At 42.1% G+C, this 21385-nt stretch overlaps 1 protein-coding gene across 1 annotated transcript in view; it reads right to left on the reverse strand.

The window, feature by feature from the left end:
- LOC126419107 (odorant-binding protein 59a) overlaps positions 1–21385 on the reverse strand; it is a 163530-nt gene that overhangs the window by 5471 nt on the left and 136674 nt on the right. The window contains exon 6 of the mRNA XM_050086206.1: positions 4828–4895. Within this exon, the coding sequence (XP_049942163.1) occupies positions 4828–4895 (68 nt within the window). The remainder of the gene's footprint in view (positions 1–4827; positions 4896–21385) is intronic.

Below are 21385 nucleotides of genomic sequence, written 5' to 3' on the forward strand. Positions count from 1 at the left end.
CAGTCAAAGCCTTCCTCAGAAACAAAAAACACACACACACACACATTCATTAACACAAGCAATCACACACACACACATGACTGCCATGTCCAGCAACTCTGGCTGGAATGACATTCCAGTCCAGTATTCTGAAGATGGTGGTCATGTATTTGATGGGTGTGCTTGCTTGTGTGAATGGATGTTTTCTTTTCTAAAGAAGGCTTTGGCTGAAAGCTAATGTGTAACAGTCTTTGTTGTGCCTGTCCACAACTCAATGTGTCGTCTTCATGGTGAGTAGCACTCTTTCCTTTTCTTTATATTATTGATATTCCAACCTGGGCTTTCCATTGATCAATAAAATTCATTTTTTAAGAAAGTAAATATAACAATGAAGATGAAAGTAAATATTTATCTCCTTCATGTGCTTTAAGTTAAGAGTTTCTGAGTTGCTGAATTCATCCCTCTGATGTTCTGTAATTATATCATAAACCAACAAAAAAAGCAAGACCATTGATTTATTTGTATTTTTCCTCAATACATTAGCAACAGTTTCTTATCTTTTCCATGATGAAATTTCTTCTGTCTTTAAATGATCCTATCTCAGAAATCACCACTTAATTTCTGAGTACACATTTATTAGGAAAACCATCAGAAATGAACTGCATCTACATGTACATTTTCATTCTTGGAAAGGTCCACAATACCACTTAGTTATAGTTGATCCTCAGACAACTCAAGCAGTGAGGCTTCTGAAACATCTTTCCATTATTACATGGCACTTCCTTTGACATCACTATTTCAGATATGGGAGTTGAGGCTGTCCTACTTGACATATTTGAGCAAGAGAACCATTTGCCTCAGAGGAGTATGCTTCAAGTTACCACCTTCATTTTGCTATTAACAGCATAATGTCAATAATGGAAGAGCCTATACAGGCATGGACAATTTTGTGATTTTCTTTTTTCTTCCTGTAACCCTGCTACTGCTACATGGCAAACACAGGTGACAATTCAAGAAGTTGGAAGAAGGAATGGCGTGCAGTAGTTTCAAAGAGAAACTTGTGCATGTTGTTGTGTCTAAGAATGGTGTGTTAGTTAGGTTGGTGCATCTTGGTCAACATATTAAGTGAAATAAGAATAAGGAACTATATTCTAAAACTGGTCTGTGTATCAATGAAAATTGTTACAAAACAATCGATAACAGATTGTTGATTAGAAAAATAAAATTTGATATTAAGCAAATTGGCAGCAGACTATTTGCATGCTTAAGTCCCACTTTGCAGTCATTTATCAAGACTTTCTGTGACTAATACCAACTTTAAAAACTGTGGAACATGAAATGACTGACCTGCCTGAACCTATAGATTTTTCAGAGCTACATTATGTGAATAACCTGAATGGCAGAATGATACAAAATGTAACTGAGAATTTCATGTAGAAGATACATAAGAGAAATTGATGTCAATGTCTAGGATGGAGGACAGTGGGCTGAAGAAAACTAGATGATGTGGACAGGAGAGAAGATGTAGAAGCTGTAGAGAAATGAGGATAGAGTGCATTGGTAATAGGTCCAGATCATGAAGATACAAACAATGAAACTGAACCAGAAAGGGGTTTAGGATCTTATGAGACTAGTGGCTTCCTGGATGTTGATCTCCACCTCCCTGATGGCTCCATAAAAACACTGTCTATATCAAGCTGACCAACTATAAAAAGTACTTCCATTTTGAGACCTGTCATACCTTCCATGGTAAAAGGTCTTTCCCATACAGTCTGGGCACCTGTGATGGCCTACATGCAATGATGAGCAATTCCTTGCCTAGGATGTTGAAGGTCTTCACAGACAGGCACTACTCTCCAATCATAGTTCCTTAACAGCTCTCCTGTGCTATATATACTCATGCCTCTAATCCCCAAACCACTCACATGACCCAGCTCCAAAAGCATACCCCCTTCATTACCTATGAAACCAGACTGGAAAAGTTTAACCACATCTTTTGCAGGATTTTGAATACTTGTTATACCTGGATAACTGGAACATCATTACCACTATCACCTCTACCATACCCAAACTTGTATTCAACCACTGACCCAATTTACAAAATATCTTGTCCTGTATGTACGCCATATCTACTTTAAATCCCTTGCCACATGGATCATATCCACGTGAAAGATGCAGATGCAAGGCCTATGTCGTGCACTCACCCAGACCACCCTATTCCTGTCCTTTTACAAACATACTATTAGAGTCACTTGCAAAAGCAGTCATGTCATATACCAGCACTGCTGGAACTTTTATGTAGCTTTCTATGTGGGCATCACCACCAACAAGCTGTCAACCTGAATGAATGGTGTCTGATGAGCTGTGGCTAAATTGCCCAAGTGGTCCACCCAGTGGCAGCTTTCGCTGCTCAGCACAATTGCTCAGCTTCAGTGGCTACTTCACAACCTGTTCTGTGTAACCTCTCCCCCCCCCCCCCCCCTCCTCCCCTGTGGCAGTCATATTGCGACTGATGTAATTACGTGTACATCCAGTGAGGTCATTAGGCATGGCATGGAGTAATGTGTGTGTGTGTGTGTGTGTGTGTGTGTGTGTGTGTGTGTGTGTGTGTGTGTGTCAAAGTTACAGTGTTCTCCAGCTCTAAAGTTTGAGTTACTCAAAAAAATCTCTGGAGTATGTTAACTGCCAAGAGGTATCCACCTGTAGAAGTCTTTGTTTCTTTTGGTTGAAAATGAATCAGGTTCTATTAATTTCCCCGATTTATTTTTACTTAGTTGGTGTTCAGTAAAGACAGTGTCATTGGAAAAGCAGACATACGGCATCCTTCATAACTAATACCAAATTCTTTGAGTTGTGTAGTTGATGATTGCTCTTACAACACATCTTTTATCTTGCAATCTTCCTTGTACAATCTCAGCTATTGCCTGCAGCACAGCCACAGCCGCCACTGCCCCCATCACACTCACTTCACCCTCTCAGTCTATACTCAAGGCATTCCTCCCTGCACCAGGTCTCTTCCACTGTTGTATCTCTCCCATCACTCTTGTAATCCCCTTATCTTTTGCATCACCCACCACACAAGTCCCCCTTCCTGCCTCAGGGAGGGTAATTTCAGCTGCAGCTCTGGAGTAATGTGGTTGTGCTTGGGCATGTCTGTCTTGTATTAATTTACCCTGAAGAAAGTTATGGTCCAAAACTTCAGCAATGCTTCCAGTCTTGTTATGTGCCTGTTGACTGCTCAACTCTTCAGCTACAAGGGTAATCCCAAAAGTAAGGTCTCCAATTTTTTGTAAGTACAGAACTCTGTTTGTGTGGCAGTTTTGTCACACTGTTATGAAGAGTGCTTCATACGCTGTGTGTAAACATGTGCACGCCACGCTGAGGCGCTCAGTCTTGACTTGGAAGTCATTGACAATGGAGCTCCCATTGGATGTTACTGCCAAGAGTTAACTGCACACAGTTATTCAGTTTTTTAACACACAGGGTACTGCGCTGATAGAAATAAATTCCCAATTGACGGAAGTGGTTGGTGAGTCGTGCATGGATGTCAAAAATGTTCGTAAGTGGTGTAGAGAGTTTGCAGCCGGTTGGACCAAAATTCACGATGAACAAAGGAGTGGGAGACACTCAATTTCTGAGGAGACAGTGTTAAAGGTTGAGCAAAACACGCATGAAGATTGGTGGATCACCCTGGATGATCTCTGCAAGTTGGTTCCTGAGGTTTCCTGAAGCACCACTCACAGAATTTTAACGGAAACATTGAACTACCAGAAGGTGTGTGCAAGATGGGTGTCACGCATGCTGACTGAGGACCACATGTAGTGATGAGTTGATGCTTCCCATGCATTTCTTCAGCCAAACAGGACAACTTTCTGGACTCAACTGTAACGATGAAACCTCAGTGTACCAGTTTACATCTGACACAAAGCAACAATCACTTCATAGGCGGCATCCTTCTTTGCAACATGGCACCGAGCTGGTATGACATGGGCATACAAAAATTGCCACAGTGTCTACAAAAATGCATCAACAGAAATGGTGATTATGTCAAAAATTAGCTAAATGTTCAAGCTGTAAACTGATGCAAACTATTGTAGAAATAAACAGGTCTATGTACTTATAAAAAAAATAGGAGACCTTACTTTTGGGATAACCCTCATATATAGCAAGTGGTTACCTTTACTCCTTCCATTGTATGTATTCCACCTAGGATGTGACCATATCGTATAATATTATTAAAGATACAAGGATTAATGGTCATTAACAGCAGCAGAAAATCAAATGCAAAGGGCAACCTAAAATGTCACTGATGTGTGTACTATCCATTGACAGATGTCACTACATTATGTTGTGGTTGACTTTCAAAGGATTATAAATTCCAAATTTATCATAATAATGACATTAAAACACTGATAAAAGTTGCTTTTCGTCCTTCAACATAAACTGGTATGTGGACAAAAAGTCAATATTAAATTTTTGGTTCAGGAACAATAGAATCAACCCTACTTTACAAAATACTTATTGACCAATAGCAGTTTAGCCTTTTATTCCACATAACAATTATCTGAAATATTAAATGAAAATTAGGTATAGAGGGGAAAAATCATTTTTGTTTCTTCAACATTTTTTGTTACATTGCAAAAACAGAAGTTCAGTGCTCAATAAGGAGCTTCTTTGTATAAATAAATTATTTCATGTGTATCCATAACTCTCCATATATCTCAAATGAAGAACATTTCTCTGAAATCTTCATATTTCTCTATATTTTAGTAGTTAATAGTGCTTTTGGGTAGTATAGGTAATGGATATGTAAAAATATTGTGTGGAAAATTGATATGTTGACCATACCTCACGTCCTTTTTGCCGAAGACACAATGCCACATTCTTTGAAAGATCACATTTGCTCCCTTTTCGATCTGCACAAGAGAAAATTGCACAGGACATGTAACACAAATTTTATTTTCATTATGAAATTCATATTCAACAAAATTTTATATTGCTTTGTTTTGAAAACCAACTTGTCATTGTTCTCAAAACAGTTGTATACTATTGCAGTAGGGTGTGAGCTGGCACTTACTGTACAAACATTATACAAAAGTGTTCCCATATCATTATGAACATGGAAAAGAGTGAACACGTAATTTCTCTCTCATATTGAGTTGCTACTATTTGGATTTACATGAAAGGTAGAACAAGGAAAAACATTAAGACGGTCTTAGTTTAAATTAGAATAGATGCTTTTTTCATCCATTGTGAGATCATCAGTGATGTAGAACACAACAGAAAACAAGAATATACAATACATATTTACAAATAAAAAAATATATGCTAACGTACCTCCCATAGAACTCAACTGAAGTGGTCCTAATGGATATGGAATTAATCGGAAAATCCCAATCTTATTTTCATTTGAAAGATAATAACAAACTTGCCACAAAACATGTAAATGTTCAGTACATTAAAGTGTGTATGAGAAATCTTGGGCTACTATAGCCACACATAGTGAAAGATAAAAATCAGTTTACATAATATATACGCATCAGTCAAAGATCTTCTAAGAAATTCATCAATGGAGTAAAAGGAGTTGGCCACCAACAAATCCTTCAGGCTCTTCCTGAACTCTATTAGTAATTAAACTTTTTGTGACTGATGTTAAGTTACTGAAAATTGTGTTCCTGAATAATGGACATCTTTCTGGAGCAAAGTAAGTGACTTTAAATCTCTGTGAAGATTATTCTTATTTTTAATATTGATGTCATGAACTGGGAGTTGGTTTGAAAATCAGATATATTTTTAATTACAAATTTTGACAAACAATAAATAAAGTTTTTGTATGTCCATCATTTTGACAGGAGGTCTTTGGGACAATGGTGTTTACTATTGTGAGAAAATGAAACACGTACAGCTGCCCCTATGATTTTATTTATTTTGTTGCAACCAGTTTTGGCACTTCAGTGCACCATCTTCAGGCTGTAGTTGATGTGAAAGTGGTTGAAATGATCCCTATATACATTGCATCAGTGGCCAGCATAACTTTGGTGTCAGCACTCTAACCATCAACTGCCGACTGGTTGCAACAAAATACATAAAATCATAAGGATGGCTGTAGGCATTTCATTTTCTCACAAACAATAAATATGTTGGGAAGCATTAGTTAGTATCCCTAGTTCCCTAAACAGGGCTCTGCAGGACAACAAATAATAATTATTAAAAGTTTTTGGACCTGGAAAAGCTTAGCCTGGCTTGATGCATTATCCCAAAAAACAATCCTCTAGGACATTATAGAGGGAAAGAATGTGAAGATTGCTAGCTTCTCTATTCTTAAATCAACTATATCTGACAACATCTGCATTACAAATGAGAGTCTGTTTAGGCACTTCAGCAGTTCTGTGATATGTTCCTACCAATTGAATTTATTATCAAGTTCTACTACCAAGAATTTAACAGTGTCAACCTCTTCTATCTCCTTGTCATCATATTTCAGGCATATAAAGCAAGTAAACCTCATATAATTTCTGAACCACAGACAGTATTATGAAAAGGACAGTTGCTACTCACCACATAGTGGAGATACTGAGTTGCAGATATGCCTTTATAGACCGTAATTATCCTCCCAACCTTGTACAAAAATAAATATGCTGTGTCTTGTCTTTCCAGTCACCACCATCTCCCAAAGTCTCTCTGTCAAGCCACACCAGAGCATTCCCTCATAATTCAGTACCACCCAGGACTGGAGCAACTGAATTACATTCTCCGTCAGGGTTTTGACTACCTCTCATCGTGCCCTGAAATGAGATGTGTCCTGCCCATTATCCTTCCCACTCCTCCCACAGAGGTATTAAACTGTCCACCAAATCTACACAATATACTCACCCATTCCTACGCAAACCGAGCTCCCAACCGTTAACCTCTTGGATCATAGCCCTGTAACAGACCTGGATGCAAGACCTGTCTCATACATCCTCCCACCTCCTACTCCAGTTCGGTCACAAACATCACCTATCCCATCAAAGGTAGGGCTACATGTGAAACCAGTCTTGTAATCTACAAGATAAGTTGCAACCACTGTGCTGCATTTTATGTGGATGACAACCAGCAAGCTGTCTGTCGGCATGAATGGCCAACAACAAACTATGGCCAAGAAACAATGGACCACCCTGCGTCTGAGCACACCTCCCAACATCTCATCCTTATTTCAGTGACTGCTTTGAAGCCAGTGCCATATGGATCCTTCCAACCAACACCAGTTTTTCTGAACTGTGTCGGTGTGAAATCTTCCTGAAATATTTTCTATGTTCTCGTAGCCCTCCTGGCCTCATCCTTAATTAGTCATTGTCCTCACCCATCTAGCCCCTTCCCTGTTCCGATTCCAGCAGTACACAGCCATCTATTCCACCAATGCACCCAGCCATTTTACTTCTCTCCTGTCCTGTGACCCTCCTCCCTCCCTCTCTCCCCTGCCAACCCTCTAACCTCCCACTGCACCTAGCTGCCATACCCTCTCTCCACCTCATCCCTGCATGCTCCCCACCAGCACCTCACCACGCCCACCATTATCCTACTGTTCCTCCCCCTCCCCACTACTAATAGCCTGGCTTCAGTTGTCAGAGACTGTGGTAATGTGTGTGTGAGTTGCATTTGTGTGAGTTTTTGTGTGTGTGTCTGTCATCTATTTTTGACAAAAGCCTTGCTGGCTGAAACCTTATTTTGTGACAGTTTTTTTGTTGTTCCCATATGTGACTCAGCATCTCCACTATATGGTGAGTAGCAACTATCCTTTTTATAATATTGTTACATTCTATCCTGGATTTTTCCATTGTTTGAACCACATACAATGTGGTTTCAAAGTTTAGTGCCAAACAATTTGCTATTAACCATGTATTAACTCCTATGAACATTTCATTAACCAATCTTTCTAAAACTGTATCTGATTTGCTATTTGTTGTGAAGTTCTATCATTTGTAAATGAAACAAACTTGGCTTCTGGTAATGCTACTAATGAAAAGAACCTTGAAGGATACTGCTCCAGTCATGTCATAAATTCTCCACAATATTCTGGAAGACTTATTGCCTCTTCAAATGGTTCCTTACTGCTGCTCTGCTTGAGTTGGAATCCTAAGTATGTTGGCCACTCACAGGTGGTGGTGGCAGGGCTGTGGGTGATGATGCCTGGCTGTGAAGTGTGGCCCTCAGGCTACACACAATCACTGCCTGGTGCTGAACACACTGTGTGGGCACACTTTCCTTTTTCTTGGTTCAGTGCAGGGTTCCACACCTAACTCAATTGTACCCAACTGTCTTTGTTAATTACCCATGTTGGATCCTAATTTCAATGACCTCTTTAATCATGCAATTCTGGATGGTGGAAGACTGCCTAAGTAACTTGGTTTTGTTGTAATCTATAGCAAGCCTGTTCAGGGGGCAGTTAGGAAAGCACAAGAGTTGACACTTACTCACTGCCCTTATTAATGAGCAATCATTGTAAAATGTAGCTTTCAGAAATCATTATGCAGCACAGGGGAAGTGCAAGCTGTACACTGTCTCCAGAGGAATGACATTAAGTTAAGTTCAAGTAGACAATATAAGTTCACAGTAGTTTTAAATGTTTCCATATATACTTAACAATATAGTGCTTAAAGTGAAGAGTAGATCATTTAAAACTGATGAAAAGTAGCATTATGACCAGGTCAGGAACTTCAAAGCAAAGGTCAGACACAGGAGTATCACTTTATAACATGCTAGTGCAGGATGCATAGCTACAGTCAAAACTCACAGACCTACATTGTGGAAGGCAGTTGTGTGATGTTTTAGAATAAAATAACTCTTGTAGACTCATATGAAAGTGTCATTAACATAAATTTCCACAACTCTGCAAGTTTGCAACTATTATTAAGTTGACATTTGGACCTATGTATTTGTGTGAACACCTTTTCTCATAATGAAGAGAATGAAACCTGTCCCTGAAGCTCACTGATAGACTGCAGTTTAAAAGTTATATTCTAATTAGCAGTGCTCAGATAGTAGTACCAGACACTGATGCCATAGTGAAAAGGAAAATGAGTTGTACTGATCTGTTTCTATGTGTAACAAGTGAACAAAACAGTTACAAAATGTAAGTTGATGTCAGTTTAAACTTTGTCCGAAAACAACATTCATCATAAGGCGGTAACAGTTGTAACAAGTGTCATATTTCATACTTAGCTACCCCAAGTTCTTCACCTTAGCAATTAAAAGAATTGTATGTTTTCTTCCATTGTCGTTTTTCATCAGTGCAGTATCTGGTATGTCACATGGGACACCTCAGGTGTTGCTTGTATTGCCCACGAGCTCTGCTGATGCGGCATCTCCTAATGTACTACATGTGGCTGATCTGGCCTCACAGCAAGATGAGTGTCAGGTGGTAATACACTCACATCACTCAAGGTGGAGGGCCCATATGGAGACTGGGTGTCTGGCCTTGACTGTTAACCATGTGGGTGAGCAGATGACCATTCTCTCAGCAGGAACTGAGCAGGCTGTCCTGTGCATGGGTCTGCTGGTTACTGGGTGCTCCAATGTTAGGCATTTTATGGAGCCCTTTAGGGAGATAGCATTGTGGGCCAGAAAGAAAGTCAATGTGCACTAGGAATGTCTACATGGGGAGGGGGAGGGGGGAGGCCTTATCCAAGATGTGGAGGAGGCCTTGCCTGCAGCTATCTAGTGTGCAGGGTGCAGTCATCTGCATGTTGTGGCTCATGTCGGCACCAATGACACCAGTTGCATGGGTTGAGGCCAACCTCAGTTCATACAGGTGGAGGTGGTGAAGGCTGCTGGTCTCATGCACAAGGTGTAAGTGGAGCTTGCTATTTGAGCATTGTTCCCAGAGTTGATCAGGGTCCTTTAGTTTGGAACCAAGTGGAGGGTCTCAACAAAGGCTTTATTGACACTGAAATGTAGTGATGGGACAATCAACTGTTTTTAACAATTGATTGATCAGTTGATTGTTTTTTTTGTTCAGTTGGCTTTTTCAGTCAAATGAAACAACCAAATGAAATTTGTCTCTGCGCCCATATTTTTACTCATTCACCACATTTGAGTGGTTTTATTCAGTGAGAGACAACTCTCAATACAAGACAACTGACTGATAAAAGTTTCCATCAGTTGTGGCTGTTATATGAATGTTTTCACTCTCACTGTATTTCAGTGATTTTACTTACGTCTTTTTCAACCCTTTTTAGTTATCTACATCTACATCTACATCTACATACATACTCCGCATGCCACCTGACTGTGTGTGGCGGAGGGTACTTTGAGTAGCTCTATTGGTTCCCCTTTCTATTCCAGTCTTGTATTGTTTGTGAAAAGAAAGATTGTCAGTATGCCTCTGTGTGGGATCTAATCTCTCTGATTTTATCCTCATGGTCTCTTTGCGAGTTATATGTAGGAGGGAGTAATACAATGCTTGACTCCTCAGTGAAGGTATGTTCTCAAAACTTCGACAAAAGCCCGTACCGATCTACTGAGTGTCTCTCTTGCAGAGTCTTCCATTGGAGTTTATCTGTCATCTCCGTAATGCTTTCACGATTACTAAATGATCCTGTAATGAAGCACACTGCTCTGTGTTGGACCTTCTCTATCTCTTCTAACAACCCTATCTGGTATGGATCCCACACCGGTGAGCAGTATTCAAGCAGTGGGCGAACAAGTGTACTGTAACCTACTTCCTTTGTTTTCAGACTGCATTTCCTTATGATTCTTCCAATGAATCTCAGTCTGGCATCTGCTTTACTGACGATTAATTTTATATGGTCATTCCATTTTGAACCATGACTAGGATTGACAGCTGCTTTGGAGACAAAGTATCTTATTTCAAGGAGATGTGAATGAAAAATATATTTCTAAAAATAAAGTATATCCACAATGTGTGTATTTACTTGCTAAAATACAAATTTTTGTACTTTCTTCATCAAACATCAATTTTCTGTGGGATTTAAGAGTTTGTGGTGCCTCTGGTGTAAAGCCAGGACTAGGCCATCTTTGATTTATCTTTGTCTATGTTCACTCGGTGTGCTATGTTTGTACACCCATGTTGTATTCACTTTCTTTTGTGTTTCAATAAATGTATATTCGACATATAAAGTGTGGCATTACCGCTGTACAACATGTAATATCCACAGTGGTCACCCTGACATTGTCGTCGTGTGTTCGTAAATTATTTTTTGCTTCTTTTCATCATTAATGGACTTCGTGTGCTGGCCTACATTGTCTTTGGAACAATGGATCTACCAGTGTCTTTCTGTGCTAGTGCCTCACATCCTATTAACTGTTATTGCGTACTTAAAAGTGTACCTAATACGTGTTTGGTTAAAAGCAAACAATTACCTATGCCCAGCCATTCCAGCAGCCACATAACCGTAACTGGCCCAACATGGCCACTGTCAAGTGCAACTACGCAGCAATGGCTGTTGCACGGACAGTACATGCCGCTTGGTGACATAGTGAACAATAATCCAGTGAATTAGGTTGTGGTTCACCCCTCAGCTACGCAGTCTCTTTCAGTTTGGTTTGATGTGCTGACGAAGTTCTAGAACTGTAATTTGAATGTTCAAGTGGACGGGATCGCGCATTCTTATCTGCCTGACATCATAACACCCCCCCCCCCTCCCCCCCTGCATGCCATCTTGGTGATACTGGTTACCTCAGAGCCATGCCGGTTTCCGCTACTGTAGCCCATTGGTCACACAGCAATCGCCTTCCGCCCACTTTCATAATGGCACCGACCATTCCACGCATGCCGGCTACCGGATCAGCCCCCCTGTGGCTCCACCATGACTGCCTTCTGCCTGCTGAGACAATGGCACCGGCCGTTACACCTGTGCCACGTTCGCCATCAGGCCTGCAGTTGAGACAGATCATGCCGTTGGTTGCACCAGCTCACTCCACATCACGTGCTGCTTGCGGTCACCCCCCCATGCAGACCTCGGGCAACACACCGTCCACCGCTACTGCACTGCTGGTGTTGGGGGCTTCCTACCCCTCCGACACTGATCTTCACCTCCCAGTGCTGCATCAACATGTTACCCGGCAGGTTTCCTAAGCTGCCTGCTTTTGCAAAAGCACAACCATAAGAATTGGTTCACATCATTGGATCACCTACTGGATATCCACGGGATTTTGGATGATGACACACATTTCGTCTGCCTGGTGAACCACCTCCATGCTGACCCAGACCTTATCAGTGATCTCCTCCTCTCACTGCCTGCCTTGCCCAAGCATTTAATGGCGAAAACATTGCTCATCGAATGCCTTTCTTGCCCACCAGTGGAGGCTATGCACAACATCATCCATGATGAGCACCTCAATGACCACACACCTTTGCAGCTTTGGTGGTGCCTTTGTGCATTAATTGACGATCAAGCTCTACCAGATGCTGTGCTTTGGACTTTGTGAATGGTCAAACTTCCATCGGACCTACAACTTCACCTGCTATCTCACGTCACCGACCCTATCGAGGTTCGTCTACACATGGCCGATCGGGCCTATGCAATCGTTCGTCACCGACACTGCCTGTTAAGGACGACATCCCCGTCACCACCAGCTGGCATGCCTGCGTGTTTGGTTCTGCACTCTGCTGGCAGAGGCCAGCGTGCTCATCTCAGTACCTCAGTGGCGTGTCAGGAGCTGCCACCAAGTGGCCTGCAGGAGGTACTGCTTGCGGCCTCCCAACACCACCCGACCCCGACCAAGCAGCAGCCCGAGCACTCTCAGGCACTGACACAGCCAGCTGCATTCCCCTCCCATTCCACACCGCCTCGCCTCCAAGCTTACGAGCTATGCTGGTACTGTGCCACTTAAGGGCACGCCGGCCGCAACTGCCGTGTGCCTTGTGCGTACCCAAATGATTCTGGCTGGCTCATTTAGGCGCCACATCCCACCACAATCATCCACAGTGCCTACCATCCTATACTGCACCACTTGCTCCAGCGGCACAATGCCTCTACGACACGGACATGTCATCGGGCACTCGCTTTCTCATCGACACCTGTGCTGACGTCAGTGATGTCCCGGCAAATCACTCTCCTATCACAGTCCTTGGCTCCATCAAGATGTCACTTCGCCTATCACCAGTCGCAACCTTCCCTTGGATTTTCCACATCAACAGTGCGATGAACCTGTTATCGGGTTGGACTTCCTACACCATCGTGAACTTACGCCAGACCTGCAGGCCGCCACAGTGTGCGCCGCATCTGGTTCTGCTGTTCCGTGCTCAAGTGATTTCAGCATGACTCCACTCTCCACCTACTCAGCTACGCTTTCCACATGTGCATCTCTGCTTGAGCATATTACTGGACGACTCTCTGATTTATCAGACGTGCACACACAAATCAACGAGTTCCGCACATATAATGAGACATTACGCACCTGCGTTGTCGGTGACTCTGCTGAATTATCACAAGCACAAGAATAGAGTATGATTTGCAGGCTGTCCACAGAGCCACAACACATGGACTCATCACTGACATCTGCTGCACCTTTGCACTACATCACTCCTGTGGCGAGCTTCCCTCTGCCTGCTGCCGTGTCCATGCCATCGCAGGTGAATCTGCAGGATGCCCATGTTCTTGCTTCATGGGATCCCTCATATCATGTGCTTGCCGTGCCATGCCCTCTATCATTGTCTACTACCGATGTTCCGTCCACTCTGTCCGGCCCTGCGGGTCAGTGAATCGTCATCGCACCTGCCACCTGTCTGCCGTCTGCCCCCCACCCCCCCACCCCCCCCTCTCTGCCTGCCTCCCTTCATGGGTATTGGCAATCAGCAACGGTACTTGTCATAGAATTCACACCTGTATGTTATAAAGCTAGGTGTCTTCACACATCCAAACTTCTGCACGTGAAAGAAATCGTTCAGGATTTACTGGCTTCTGGCATGCTCCAACCATCAGATAGTAATTGGTCTTCACTTATCCACCTTGTTCCTGAAGAAGGATGGCTCCTTACACATGTGCAGGAACTACAGGTCCCTCAATGCTCAAACAATTATCGATAACTATCCCATTCCTCATATCCTGGATTTCATGCAATTACTGCATGTGTCGAAGCTCTTCTCTGCCGTAGGTTGTTCGAAGACATATCACCAAATTCCCATGCATCCACCGGATATTCTGAAGATGGTCATCATCACACTCTTTGGCCTATTTGAATACTGTTACATGCCTTACGACTTGAAAAATGCTGCACAGATGTGGCAACGGTTCATTGATTCCCTTTTGCTATCTGTGCCTTTGCTTTTGCTTATTTGGATGACATCCTGATTTTTTCCTCGTCTGCCAGTCTCACCTTGATACAGTTCATTCAGATGGCCAATGGTGTGGTGATCAACCACAATAAATCTCAACTCTGTTCTACATCAGTTACATTCCTAGGCCACACTGTCTTTGCCAATAGCCTCCAACCAACGGATTCTCATGTCAAAACCATTCTTGCACTGCATATTCCTGAAGGTTATGCTCAACTCCATCATTTTTTGGGTATGGTAAACTTTTATTGACACACTATCCCTTGGACTGTCTCCATCCAATCGGCCCTTACCAATGCCCTCTAAGGTAATAATACCATGGGGAAATGAAAGTTGGACTGTGTAACGGAACTGAAATGATGGTAGGCTGCCAGTAATTTGGAGCCCGCGCGTCGGAAACGGGCGTGCTGGTGTCAGACTGCCAGGGAGTGCACCCTGATGCCATCTATTGGCGAAACTGGGAATTAGTGCTGCCTGTCAGACAATGCACTAAGCTCTCGGAGTCAAATGTATTCTTTTTCTTGGTAACTATAAGTTATTACTGTATAATTTAATGTTGTAAAGAGCTAGTAGTAAATTATTATGACTGGTATGAAATCCAGGGTAATAAATATAAATTTTCTTAAATACTAAATGATTTTGGTAAAAAGGTGGTAGGGGAACGCCCCCACTCTTGGTGATACGAGCGTAGCTGGGGGTAGCTGGAGACACAGGGACTGAACAATAGAATGGCCTGGGGAGTGTTGACATGATCGGATGTGTGTAACTGTGCTCACGCAAAGGTGATTGTGCAACAGCGAAGAGGCGAATATCGTCGCCGTTTGTGGAGTAAAATGCGGCGAATGATTATCGAAGCCGCCTCCATGCCACTGGGGCTGATTGTAAGAGTTCCTGCGCCCAGATTTTATGGCGGACGTGCAGTAGCTTATACGAGTGCTACAGCTCATAGTTCCATCCGCCATTAAGGGCATGAGGCGTGAAGAGCTGCGTTAGCCACATGCACCTCACCACCAGCACCAACACGTCTACCCAAGGCAAGACTGCTTGCAATTGTTAAGTCGAACTTTGTATACATGTAAAAGGAGAATACCAGTTTTCTTTTATGCAAGTGCAGAGGACAGAATATAGTAATGAGTAAAATTACGACGCATGCTGTTCATTGTAAAGTGAAGTAACCTCAAACATAGTATAGTGAAATCAGACTGAGGCCACCATCGCCTCTTTCATTTACAATTCTTTTGGTTGTAGAATACTTTAGCGTATAAGAATGTTGAAAAGAGCAATGGTCACACCAGAATGAGTCGCCTATTTATAGTTACTTAAATTTTTCTGAGTAACCTTTCAAGTAAAGTAATTCCATATCAATTTTCCAAAGAGTAATATCCAAAATCATTACATAAAGTTGAAGGATAGGATTTTGTTAACCCAAGTTGCATAAATAGTCTTGGTAGTAATTACCAAGCCAACACACAGAAATTGAAAGAGTATTTGCTTTGTAGAATCACTTCGAATAATCAGAAATAGTAATATTCAGAATTAAGTTTAAATTCAACTCAAGCCGTTTCACTTCGAAACGAGCCAAAAATTGATTTATTCTTTTGCTCCTTCAGAGCTGGCAACCATAGTTATAAGTATTTTCAGGAGGATTCGACGGTAAGTCTGCTGCTCTCGTCATGCTGATAGGATTATCCACTGCTGCTAGCAGTCAGGTAGGCAGTGTTGCTGTGTGAACTGTAGGGCACTGTAGGCCATGGATTGAACCCGTTCAATCATCACAGCTCTTTGGGAAATAGTCTGGTTAGGAGTGTGCTAATCATTAGGTAAATACTGGCGAGTAACGGTCAAAATGTACACGCAAGTGAATTTAGCAAGGTCCACGTAGCACATAGTTAATTTGGTGCAATGGCGAGGGTAGGAGTGGAGTAAAAGTGAACTGAGCTTGTGGCAGCTGTGCTGTATTCAAATATTAACAATGTGAATTCACTACTACCTCTTACCATTAGGACTGAGCTATTTACGGTTAAAATACGTAGCAGTAAGCGCAAAGGCGTGACAGCTACAAGTCCGTATTGGTTTTATACATACGGAATTAGGAAGCGGGTCATTCCATCAGTGGAGGGGGTTAAAACAACCGAGCCAGTTGAGAACATACCCCATTTACTGATGGAAAGATTCGGCGGTTCGGTCGCAACTGGACTAAACACATGTTTGATGCATTTGATAATCTGAAAACTACCATCACAAAAGCTGTCACACTCGCCCACCCAGATCCTGAAGCCAGTGTTTCTATTACAACTGATGGAAGCAAGTCAGCTGTGGGCACTGTTTTACAACAGCACACCACCGACTCCACCCAGCTGCTTCGCTTCTTTTCAAAAAACCTAACCAGGAGTCAATGTAAGTGGTTGGCTTTCGACCACAAGCTTCTCACTGTTTATGAGGTAATCAAACACTTATGGAATGATGTGGAGCGGCACCCTTTCACTATCTATTCGGACCAGAAACCTCTCGCAGATGAGATATGTAACCTAGTGAAGGAGCTTCCCTTGTGACGCTTCTGGCACATGGACTATATTTGCTAACATTCCTCAGATGCTTGTTACATCTGTGGTGCAGAAAATGTTGTAGCTCGCTATCTATCTTGTATCTCAGTGCTAACTGCACCCTTGAACTTAGATGACCTCACCCGACTCCAGACTGAAGACATCATCACACAAAGATTAGTTTCAGACAATGAGTCTTTGCTCACTATTCAACCTCTTGTCCTGCATGGGTCAATGACCCCAGTCCTCTGCGACATTTCTACAGGCTCCCTCCATCTCGAGGTGCTGTCCACTCTTCAGTGCAGCATCTTTGATGCTTTACACAACTTGACTCACCCTGGAACGTGGGCAACGACGAGACTACTCACTGAATGTTTTGTCTGGCGAGGTGTGCAACGTGATTGCCACACCTGGACCTACACTTGCGTCCCTTGCCAATGTAGTAAAGTAGGCAGACATGTGCAGCCTCCTTTAGGCCAGTTTCACGAACCAATTGCCTTGCCTTTGGCATGTACACATTGACACGGTCGGTCCTCTCCCCCCATCCGAGAGGTACAGATACATATTATTTATGATCGATTGCATAACCCATTGGGTTGAGGCTGTCCCTCTTGTCAAAATAACAGCAGAGACCATAGCTCGACTTTCTTATTTGCGTGGGTCACAAGATTTGGATGCCCTCTTTCACTCAGTGCTGATCAGGGACAACAATTCGAGTCCACGATTTTTGCTTGACGGTACAAGCTGTGCAGTGTAGCAAAGTTCCACACTATGGCCTTTCACCCACAGGCGAATGGCCTGGTTGAGCAATGGCACCGAACTCTAAAAGCCGCACTCATGTGCTACAGTTGGCTATGGTCCAATTCATTCCCTTGGGTCTCACTCGACATCCGTTCCGTCACAAGGACAACCTGAATGCTTCGCTGGCAGAGATCCTGTAACGAGAGCCCCTCCTCCTGCCAGCAGAATTCATGGATGACACACCACCTGCTGAGGCCATCGACCTTCCAGCCCTTGTAGAACGGGTGCAAGTGCATGTCCCTCACCTATGACCACCCCCGCCTCGCCCTCATACCACCCTTTCTGTGTTTGCCCACAAAGACATGGCATCATGTGAATTTGTGATGCTGTGTGACAACTCCATGCATTTGGTCTTGCAACGGCCTTAATCAGAGCATCTTAGATTGTGGAGTGAGTACTTTTGTAATACATCTCAATGGACGACCTCATACGGTTTCAGTTAACCACTTAAAACTAGCGTGGTCCCTCTCCCTACTGCATTCTGACACTTCCGATCTGTCTGCCATCACCACCGCCATGCCTGAAGATGCCACTGACGTGACCTTGAGCAACATTCCACCACCTATGCAGCAGTCCAGCAGTCCAACCTGTCGGCACAGTTTCCGAGGCACCAACTTCTCGTGCTGGAAGCCACTTTCAACGACCGCATTGGCACGAAGATTTTGTGTTCAAGTGAGAAAGCTTCCCTCTACTGTGCTCTGAAATACCGGTGGGGGGGAGGGGGGGGGGGGGGGGGGGGAGAGCTCTGTGGCACCTCTGGTGTAAAGTGCCATATCTTTGGTCTCAGTCATCTTTTATTTATCTTTTTTTATGCTCACTTAGCATGCTACATTTCTACGGCCATGTTGTATTCGCTTTCTTATGTGTTTAAATAAATGTTTATTTGACATCTAAAGTGTGTTATTACTGCTCTATGACACATAATATCCAAAAGTTTAATATTTGGTGCTGCACTGTAGATCTGTGTATATATAAATGAACAATCACTTTTTAACAAGTTTTTATTAGGTTGATTTGTTGTCTGTTTCTTTTTTTCTTTTTTTATGTAAATTTTGCAGTTCATTTTAAACTAACTTCCTTATAAGCTATAGACTTGAAACTTTAAACTTAGCCCAGAACTGGATGATAACGTAATATGAAATTCACTTCTAGTGTGTGGCAGAGAGTAGGTACTTGTTATACCACTGCTATTTCCTCCTTTTCTTGTTCCAGTTGCAAATGTTTCATAGTTAAGAACGACTGCTGCTAAGCTTCCCTGTGAGCCCAATTCTCTCTCATTTCTACATTTGTGGTCTTTTCATGAGATATGTCTATGAGGAAGCAATACAATGGTTGACTCAATTGAACAGAAACTGAAATAAACCTGAAGTATACCACATGTCTCTGTTGCTGGAGGGATTTTTATACAACTGCCTGGGGCAGACTTGGACATTTTTGTGCCTGTGGAAATTCAATTAATTGAAAATAGGCTATAATAAACCTTAGTTAAAATTCATCAAAGGAGGGCTGTACCATAGATAGTTTCTTTTAGTTTGTTAAAAACAAAGGGGCAAGCACCCTTAGATACTCTAATATATCAATGACATTATTAATGATAGTGTTCTAATTTACATTAATACCATGAGTATACAATACTCCAGTTGATGTCTTTGTGGTGTTTCCTAAAATAATTAAGTTTTGGTTTACCAACTATCCTCCTGAACTTAGAGTTATTAAATTTTATATCCTGTTCACTATTAATCTTTAACTAAAGAAACAGTATCTCAAGGTCTGATAGGCCATTAAATATTGGTTTTGTAAGGTAATTTTGTTCATCATATGTTTCTGTTGATATATTATCAATGAATGTTTCTGAGCAACTCAAGTGGAATATTATAATTTAAAATTACCAAATATAATATAGCAGTAATAAATCACTCTAATTGTATGTATGATATTGCATTAACAAAGTCATTTGCATCTTTATCAAATTCATCTAAAGTGGTTACTTGTGATAATTTCTATTATTGTTAATATAAATATGTAATACGTCACATTTACATGAAACTTGTCCAAAGAAGTCACTTATGAAAAATTCTATTATTTTTATTATAACAACAAAAACAATCAATTATTGATAATATGTTAACTTCTTCATTGCCAGTATCCCACAAAGACATGATCTTATAGAAGAATCCTGTGTCAACAAAGAAATCACAGTTACTAATAGGAAATTTGAGATAATCTGCCGAAGCCTCCCAAATGCCACATATATGGACGTACCATCTGCAGAGAGAAGTCATTTTACAAGGCATGGGCTTCACAGAAATAAACTCGGAAAATCATTCATTAGTCGAGAAATCCTTAAGGCAGTTAAGGACAAGAATAGCACGACCATACCACTTCCACCACCAAACACAGCAACTGAAAATTTCCAACAAGAAAATGAAACTGAATCACTGACAACAGGTTCAGCACTAGAATCTCCACTTTCTTCAAAAACAGCTGAGATAAATGATTCAACCAGGACAGAAGTTTCCAAAGCAGCTTCAGCAGAAGCAGCTACATACTACGCAACTGCATCATTAACAAGAAAAAAAACACCTGATGTGCCAACAGCCAATGACCTTTCATCAGTATTGGCCACTCCTCAGTCTTCAACAGTGAAAGACTTTTCACCAGCTTCACCATCATCAGCAGTAACAGAAGCAAACAGAAGAAGCACAAGAACCAGGAAACTTTCAACTCTGCAGGATTTTTGGTACCCGGCCTCAGTTACAAGACTAACATAAGGCAGATACCTTCAGATACACCAACTTCCAAGTCAAACTGGCAACAGACTCACCTCCACTGTCATCAACAGAAGAATAACCATGCCACCAGCTCATCTAAAGGATTTTTTAGCATCAGGTCTAAAGGGAAAGGTGCCACCAAGATAAGTGAAAACAAATGCCTAACAGTGTTTCACCAAAACATTCAAGCCATAAAGAACAAAGCACAACAGCTAGAAGTAGAATTGGAAAAATTTGATAGCCAAATTTTGTGTATAACTGAACACTGGTGCAAAGGGAAGCAAATTGAACACATTGCATTAGCCTCATTTGACCTTGCATGTTACTATAGCAGAATCTCAATGAATGGTGGAGGTTCATGTATCTATGTAAAAAAAGGTATGTCATTTAAAGTAAGATATGATCTTTTAGATCTAGGTGAGGACAAACATTTCAAACTTTCCGCTGTTGAAATAATAGGACCTGGCATAGCAAAAAAATTAGTCATATTTTGTGTGTACCGCTCTCCCAGTGGAGACATTGATATATTCTTCTCAAAACTGAATCAAAGCTTAGACAAGGTTTCTGGACCAAAAGCAAATGTAATTATCTGTGGTGACTTAAACATTAATATGATGAAGCCTGATAAGGCTAGCAACATATATGTGAATATTCTAAGCTGTTATGGAATATCCTCCCTTGTTAATTGTCCAACTACACTCCTGGAAATGGAAAAAAGAACACATTGACACCGGTGTGTCAGACCCACCATACTTGCTCCGGACACTGCGAGAGGGCTGTACAAGCAATGATCACACGCACGGCACAGCGGACACACCAGGAACCGTGGTGTTGGCCGTCGAATGGCGCTAGCTGCGCAGCATTTGTGCACCGCCGCCGTCAGTGTCAGCCAGTTTGCCGTGGCATACGGAGCTCCATCGCAGTCTTTAACACTGGTAGCATGCTGCGACAGTGTGGACGTGAACCGTATGTGCAGTTGACGGACTTTGAGCGAGGGCGTATAGTGGGCATGC

Source organism: Schistocerca serialis, chromosome 9 (assembly GCF_023864345.2).
Source record: "Schistocerca serialis cubense isolate TAMUIC-IGC-003099 chromosome 9, iqSchSeri2.2, whole genome shotgun sequence".
Taxonomy (NCBI): Eukaryota; Metazoa; Arthropoda; class Insecta; order Orthoptera; family Acrididae; genus Schistocerca; species Schistocerca serialis.